Below are 8,980 nucleotides of genomic sequence, written 5' to 3' on the forward strand. Positions count from 1 at the left end.
GTTTAAATTCATCGGAACGTACTGTTTTAAAAACCAAGAAGCTTGAACCTGAAAATACCATAGTTTGTCTTGAAGGATGGTTGTTGGGAAGAAAGAACAAGAAATGACACCGTCGAATCTTTCGAAAGAAGTCAAAACTTAAGTCTTGACGTCTTCTAAGTACTTACTTACTTAGCTGGCATGTGCCAGAACTTTCGTTCCATAAGCCGAGCTTAGAAAAGATTTCCAGGCGCATCGGTCTTTTGCGCAGTTTTTCCAGTTTGAAAGATCATATTCGGCAACTTGATCTTTCCATCTTATTCGTGACCTTCCCCTTCTACGTGAACCATCAGCTGGTTCGCTTTTAGATGCCTTTTGGACTGGGGCATCTTCATCCATTCTCACAACATAACCTGGCAAACGTAGTCGCTGCAGCTCAATACGTCTAAAAATGTCGATGTCCGAGAATAGCTGGTACAGCTCATGGTTCATTCGACGGCGATATTCACCGTCAACGCTGATCGCAGAGCTGTCTCATCTACATCTGCGTAAGTACCCATGCTTCAGATCCGATATAATAGCACGGGTACTATCAGCGTCTTGTAGAGTGTGAGTTTGGTCTGGCGTTAGGTGGCCTTGCTTATAAGTTGCTTACTCAGACCGTAGTAGCATCTGTTGGCCAATACTTTGCTTCTCCGAATTTCAAAACTGATGTCATTAGTTTTATTTATGGCGGTACTAAGTGTGTGATTTAAAAAAATCCCTCACCTCAATGATTCCTACAAAATATTTTTTAAACTCCTCTATTTCCAAAAATTTCAATAAATTGACTCTTGTCTAGAAATTATTTTTTTATTTATGCCGATCTATATTTATATGACTCTGTATTAATATTATCGAATACATAACCAAACGGGACATCATGTTGAACCATGATTTTCGATCCATATTAAGGGCTCCAGACAGCTTCAAATTCAGCTTACGATTACAAAGGTATATGGCAAATTCTTCACACTGCAATGAAAATGAATAGAAAAATAGGAGATTATTAATTTTTAGCGTGCTGAAAAGTGCATTACGAAAAAGAGAAGGAAGTTCGATATGTAGAAACCCTGTTTTTTTATCTTGAATGTGGATTTATTGCAGAATTTTTCTTGAATATCTTTTGTTTATTTCCTTAAGTGCCTAGAATGCGATATTGATTAAATTCATTTGAAATAGAGAAACTTGTTTTCCGATACGATATGCATTTTGGAAGGCAAATCGGGTATAGAATTTCAAAATTTTTAAAAAATCGTCCACTTATATCCCGTTTGTGTTATGAGGTATTCATTTAAATTAATTGGAGTTTTTTTTTTGTGGAACTCCTGAAGGCGAAAGTAGCCAGTTGAGTTAGAGCACCCTGACTTCGTTTGTTTTTAATTTCAATATTTAATATCGATATGTCACACTCGGCAACCCCTACTTAAAATCTCTGTATGGCATACCTAAATCCTATAAGACTGTTGTTGTTGTAGCAGCCCTATTGCTTTTACCGAAAGACTGTTGTTGGTGTTGAGATTTTATGACGCATACGATGAAAAAAAATTTCCACAGATCAAATTCTATTATTTGAACAAATAGTTTACTGATAAGTACTTGGTGTTTGAAATTAGGCTAAGCCAGAGTAGTTTAAGTAGTACCTAAGGATAAATATTTTACAATAAAATCAGTGCCCTTACAACCACTCACAAAGAACGGTCGGGAGCACCGTGTCTGAATTTCTTGTACCGGCTAGCTGAAGCTGTCTGTATGTTTTTACAGAAGGAAGGTTGCAGTCATCTCACACTCAGTTTCCAAGAGTCTTGAAGGTCTCGAATTTCAGTCCGAATTAGTGGCAACTGAGGAGATAACACAGGCGGAAAGTATTGGAGCATCTGAAGATGGTCTTGAAGGAAGGTTAAAGTCAATACAGATTCAGTCTCAAACTCGAATTGGTATTGATGGCAACTTGGGAGAAACCACAGGCGGAAAGTGTTGCAACAGCTAAAAATGCCAAAGTTTGTCCTGATAGAAGGTTGCAGTCATTACACGTTGATTTTCAACGAGGCCCACAGATTCCACACTTCAGTTCGTATTTGTGACAGCTTAGGAATAAGTATAGCCATCAAGTATTGGAGTACTGTAGCACCATGAAGTCTTTGGGAGCTAAGTATTGCAGGAATATGAAGGTTTGGATTCTTCGGAGAGTGCCATTTAAATCAATCAAGAAGCTAAAATTGGAAGAAAAAAGAAGTTTACCCTGAATTTTATGTTACAGAAGATTTGATCGTTGGAGTGTTTTAAGATAAGAGTCTAAAATCCCACATGCAACGCTGATAAGACTGTTGTTGATCTCCACAGATCAAATTCTATTATTAGAACAAATAGTTTACTGATAAGTACTTTGTGTTTGAAATTAGGCTAAGCCAGAGTAGTTTAAGGTTTGGATTCTTCGGAGAGTGCCGTTTAAAAATCAAGAAGCTAAAATTGGAAGAAAAAAGAAGTTTGCCCTGAATTTTATGTTACAGAAGATTTGATCGTTGAAGTGTTTTAAGATAAGAGTCTAAAATTCCACATGCAACGCTGATAAGACTGTTGTTGATCTCCACAGATCAAATTCTATTATTAGAACAAATAGTTTACTGATAAGTACTTTGTGTTTGAAATTAAGCTAAGCAAGAGTAGTTTAAGTAGTACCTAAGGATAAATATTTTACCATAAAAATTAGTGCCTTAATATTCTGGATATATACCTGAGCCAGTTAAGTCTTCGTTTAAAATCCCCAAACTTACCATTTTATCCACCATCGCATTAAAATGGCGCCCAACATAAAATTGCCTAAGGCTAAAATTTAAATCGGTAAAACTATACGAAGTCTGATCACACATATAATCGTTGATATATAAATCCAAAATATGGCAAATATATGTCACACCAATGAAACCCAATAGCTCCAAAGCATGTCGAATATATTCCACAAATAGAAATATCGAATAGGCAGCTATTAAATTATACAAAATTATATTTGAGCGGCAAATGAACATTTGCCATTTGAAAATCCTCTGCAGGTCCATTAAAAAACCACATAATTTGGTGTGCAATTGAAGTAAGGCGGAAAGTTGGAAAGATAAGTTAGGCTGCTGCATTTCCGATTTTATGGCTTCCTGGGCCATGCAATCCATAGTCATTTCCAGGTAATGAAAACCTCGATATAATTTCGTGATAATTTGAAAATATCGATGCAATACCAAATAGGGTAACATCTGCAAATTGGCATAGCACACAATGAACCCGACATTCCAGATATAACAATCACAGGCCAGTGATCCATGGCTCCACAATAAATTCAGAAAATATAGATAGACGAGTATAACATATTTCAAATATATTAAATTTTGAAAATTCCATTTCAATCTCTTATCGGGATAAAAATTCTTCTTTTCCAAGGCCCAAATTTGACCCTTTAATTCGTTGAACCTTTCATCACTTCGCCAAATGTGTATTATGGTGCACACAACCATTATGCCTTGAACATATTTATAACAGGACATAATACTTATTAAAGGATTCATATTACGCAATTCATCAAACAGTTCCAAGCCGTCGACTAAGACGTAGAGCAAAAGGCCCAAACCCACACAGTGGACCACAAAAAGCACCCCACGGCTTAGGGTATTTCGTTGGAAACGGCCATGGTTAGGGTTATACCAATATCCGGTTAGGCCTTGCAGAATGGCAAAATATTGAAAATAATGTTGAAAATATCCGCCGGCAAGTTTAACGTAATGCGGACAAATATTTCGATGGTGAAATTTGCGGAACATTTCTAATTCAATTGACACTTTCCAGTCCGGTTTTGCAACTGCCGTCAATTAATTTGAGTAATTGAGAATGTCCTTCCGAACGAATGTTTTATTTTAGATCAAAGGATAAGAATAATAACGATATATGACACGTGGGGGGAGATAGGGTACTCTAGGTACGGGATATTAAGGTAAGCATGTATTTTTTAAAAATAGTTTTTTTTTTTTTGACGACCCCCGCAAACTTATAAAGGACCACGACATGCGAGTGTGCACGTTGTACAGAACAGGCGCAGTGTTCGTCGCTCTGGCGGATGTACTCAAGAAGTACAAAGCCGATATTATTGCCTTACAGGAAATGCAATGGAAAGGGATTGGCGTAAGTAAATCAGATGATACGCCCTGTATTATAGCTGCCATGAAACGAGACATGAATTTGACTGCGGATTTATGGTTAACAGGAGAATAAAAGACCTCGTCTACAGATTCACTCCAGTAGATGAGCGAATTTCTATAATCCGTATAAAAGCGAACTTCTTCTACATCAGTCTCATTTGAGCCCATGATCCGACCGAAGATAAAGATAAGCAGACCAAAGACATATTTTACGAGCGCCTAAAAACAGCATATGACTGCTGCCCTGGCCATGACATTAAAATTCTGCTAGGAGATTTTAATGGAAAAAACGGAAGGGAAAATATCTTTGGCCCCACCGTCGGAAAATTCAGCGCCTCCATGAAGAAACATCCGACAACGGCATGAGGTTGATTGACTTCGCGGCAGCAAAAAACATGATGATTCATGATTCAAGCATTTCGATATACACAAGGCCACTTTGATTTCTCCCGATCGAACAACGAGAAATCAAATCGATCATATTGTGATAGACACTGGATGAATGCCTTCATCCAGTGTTCTGGACGTCCGATCGATCCGGGAAGTGAATATCGATTCGGACCATTACCTTGTGGCAGCCAAAGGTACGCACCCGTCTTAATTTGGCAGCAAAGGTACGATCTATTACAACACGGAAATTTGACGTCGAAAAGCTGCAAACACAACAGATAGCAGAAGCCTACTCCGCTCAACTTACCCAACTGCTTGGCGAAAGCACCCCTTTGTCCCGATAATAATTCTATATTATTATCAATGGCAGAGACATATTTTACGAGCGCCTAGAAACATCATATGACCGCTGCCCTGGCCATGACATAAAAATTCTGCTAGGAGATTTTAATGCAAAAATCGGAAGGGAAAATATCTTTGGCCCCACCGTCGGAAAATTCAGCCTGAAGAAATATCAGACAACGGCATGAGGTTGATTGACTTCATGGTAGTTAGCAGCATCAGATTCAAGCATCTCGATATACACAAGGCCACTTTGATTTCTCCCGATCGAACAACGAGAAATCAAATCGATCATATTGTGATAGACACTGGATGAATGCCTTCAAACCGATCCGGGAAGTGAATATCGATTCGGACCATTACCTTGTGCCAGCCAAGGTACGCACCCGTCTTAATTTGGCAGCAAAGGTGCGATCTATTACAACACGGAAATTTGACGTCGAAAAGCTGCAAACACAACAGATAGCAGAAGCCTACTCCGCTCAACTTACCCAACTGCTTGGCGAAAGCACCCCTTTTTCCCGATAATAATATAGAAGTACAATGGCAGAGACATATTTTACGAGCGCCTAGAAACATCATATGACCGCTGCGAACGCAACAGATAGCAGAAGCCTACTCCGCTCAACTTACCCAACTGCTTGACGAAAGCATCCCTTGTCCCGATAATAATATAGAAGCACAGAGTGGGAGAGTATTGCCCACTCTCTACAAACTACAGCAATAGCAACACTTGGGTACCGGAGACCACAATCAAGAAATCCGTGGTGCGATCAGGAGTGTCGTAATGCTACTGATATGAAAAACACAGCGTATAGGGCAACCCTGCGGACAGTAGGAACACGTAATGCGATGGAAAACTATCGGGAGAAAAGGGGAGAGGAGAAACATATGTTCAGAAAAAAGAGAGAAGAACAAGAAAAACGTGAGCGTGAGCAAATCGAGATGTACAGGAGTCAGAATGAAGTCCGGAAATTTTATCTACGAATAAAACACCAAAAGGAAGGCTTGAGTGCAGGCACATCCTCCTGTAGAGATAAAGAAGGAAACCTGGTGACAGATACAGTCAGCGTGCTGAGGATCTGGAAGGAGCATTTTGAAAAACTTCTGGTATCGAATAGTAGCAGTGCAGTGGATACCCCAGAACCAATAATAGATGACGGTATAGAGTGTATACCACTTAGTCAAGATCAGAGCAAGTCAGAATAGCAATCAATGAAGGCTGAAGAATAATAAAGCAGCAGGTGCCGATAGGTTACAAGCCGAACTATTCAAGACTGGTGGTCAGATGCTGGTAAGAAGCATGCACCAGCTAATTTTTACAATTTGGCTAGAAGAATGCATGCCCAATGATTGGATTGGAACCTCAGCATCCTGTGTCCCGTGCACAAAAAAAGGAGACAAGACGATATGTACCAACTATAGAGGAATAAGTCTCCTACCCATCGCATAAAAAGTGCTGTGTGAACGATTGAAGCCAATGGTCAATGACATCATTGGACCATACCAATGCGGCTTCAGACCTGGCAAATCCACCATTGACCAGATTTTCACTCTGCGCCAAATCCTGGAAAAGACCCACGAAAAACACATCGACACATACCACCTATTCGTCTACTAAATATAAAGCGGCATTCGACAGCCCTATCCGTTCAGAGGTGTATAAAGCCATGTCTGCATTTGGCATTTCTGCAAAATTAATTCGGCTATGCAGGATAACTTTAACTGGCACAAGATCACCATTTGAAGTCGGAAATGACCTATCGGAGCCCTCCCATACCGAACGAGCATTTAGTTTGTTTGTCGTGTGACCTTTTTAACATCCTGCTGGAAAAGGTCATACGAGAGGCAAAAGTGAACAGAAATGACACTCTGTACACCAAACAACACATGTTACTCGCCTACGCCGATGACATCGATATAATGGGTCGAACATTGAGAGCGGTAACAGCCACCTTTGAACACATTGAGAAGGAGTCTGCCAGTAAACGGCGAGAAGACCAAGCTGATGGTATCAATGCGCAAGACGTCCAGTAGACTCAGACCAATTGTGGAACTTGAGAACTACAGCTTCGAGGTAGTCAACGATTTTATATACCTTGGTACCGCCATAAATAAAACGAATGACATCAGTTTTGAAATTCGGCGAAGGATAGTGATGGCCAACCGATGTTACTATGGTCCGAGCAAAAAACTTAAAATCAAGGCCACCTCCCGCCAGAACAAACTCACACTGTACAAGACGCTGATACTATCCGTGCTGTTATACGGATCTGAAGCATGGGTACTTACGCAAACAGATGATGCAGCTCTTAAGGGTGTTTGAGAGAAAATTTCTCCGGCAGATCTATGGGCCGATCTGCGTTGGCCGTCGAATGAACCATGAGTTGTACCAGCTATTCTCGGACATCGACATTGTTAGACGTATTGAGCTGCAACGACTACGTTGGCTAGGTCATGTTGTGAGAATGGATGAAGATGCCCCAGCCTTGAAGGTATATACAAGCGAATCAGCTGATGGTTCACGCAGAAGGGGAAGGTCACGAATAAGATGGAAAGATCAAGCCGAAGACAACATCGCCGAAAATGGTATTTCAAATTGGAAAAACTGCGCAAAAGACCAACGCGCCTGGAAATCTTTTCTGAGCTCGGCTTATGGAACGAAAGTTCTGTCACAAGCCAGCTAAGTAAGTAACAAAAAAAATGTTGCTGGTCGTATCATAAGACGTGGATTTTTTAAAATTATTTTTCCAAGGCCTACCATTTGGCGTGGATTTTTTAAAAATATTTTTCTAAGGTCTACCATTGTCGAACAGTTTTTTAAACTATTTTTAAGATGTACCATTAAATATTTTTTTTTTTCAAAGGACTTACCTCTCTATTAAGTTTAGCTGCGGAATTTCGAACGCCATTGAAAAGCCTCAGATTAATATTTAAATTTTCAAAATGTTGCTTTGTTATATCCGTCATATTATCATTCAGATATAAATCCAAATGATTGCAGAAATATGTGGCAACCACCAGGCCTAGAAAGGCCACGGCATCCTTTATATATACCGAAAATAGATATACATAATATACCGCAATGATATTATACAGGTTGATATTGTAGCGGCATTGAAAAATTGCAGATTTGAATAGGAGTTCCAAATCTCTCAAATCTGAACCGAATTTTGAATGCAATTCCATTAGCCAGGATAATTTCACACGTATCAAGGATGGCAGCTCATCTGAGGCTTCATTTGCTAGAAGGCCTACTTGCCGTTCAATATAGGCATACATCCGATTCGATTTCCAAAATAATTGAAAATATTGATAGAGTATCAAATAGGTGAGATATTGCTGATTCGTATGCAGGAATGTCTTGAGGATGACCCACATCCACAAATTCCTTTGTGGCGACATAAGGGTATAACTGGTTATCAACACCGATCCATAGAGGTACAACATAATCGAATATTTCAAATAGGCTAGGAATTTAAATTTCTTTTCAATATCTTGAGATTTAGAAAAGTGTTTGCGGCTTTGCTCCTCCAACCGCTCAATATGCCATTTCAAATCGGTATATTTTTTATCCTGTCGCAACAGATGCCAAACGGTATTTAACAACAACACACCTTGAAGATATTTAAATGAAGACATAATGACCATAAGGCGATGACGTTCCTCCACATTCTCGTAGATTTCCGAATAATCAATTAGAACCTCAATTAAAACGATGGAGGCCAAAATGTTCACACTAATAACCACTGTGCAGGATGCGATACTTCTTTGATATATTCCTTTGTCTTCGTTATACCAATAGGATGTCAGGCCCATTATTATTAGGAGGTACTGCGGAATATTTCGATAATTTTTCTTAACATTTCGTAAGAGATTTTTCATTCCAATTTTTTTCTTCCGCTCCGTAGAAATAACTTAACGAAGAATTTAATTAATACTGAAATTAATTTTTGGGAGTTCCTTTTTTTGTTGTCATTACACACATACGGAACTATTTATTCGGTAAATAAATCGATATCTTTAAGGAAATCTAAAGGTAAACAGAA

General features: G+C 39.2%; 1 protein-coding gene across 1 annotated transcript; it reads right to left on the reverse strand.

The window, feature by feature from the left end:
* Positions 1–831: 831 nt before the first annotated feature.
* On the reverse strand, positions 832–8,750 carry LOC133326882 (gustatory receptor for bitter taste 22e). The gene is made up of 2 exons (XM_061535494.1): positions 7,806–8,750; positions 832–993 (listed from the first exon to the last, which is right to left on the reverse strand). The coding sequence occupies exons 1-2, from the start codon at positions 8,748–8,750 to the stop codon at positions 832–834; spliced, it is 1,107 nt and encodes a 368-aa protein (XP_061391478.1).
* Between the last annotated feature and the right edge of the window lie 230 nt (positions 8,751–8,980).

This window comes from Musca vetustissima, unplaced genomic scaffold, assembly GCF_032173495.1.
Source record: "Musca vetustissima isolate MV318-11 ecotype Yass unplaced genomic scaffold, APGP_CSIRO_Mvet_v1 utg6219, whole genome shotgun sequence".
NCBI classification, from domain to species: domain Eukaryota; kingdom Metazoa; phylum Arthropoda; class Insecta; order Diptera; family Muscidae; genus Musca; species Musca vetustissima.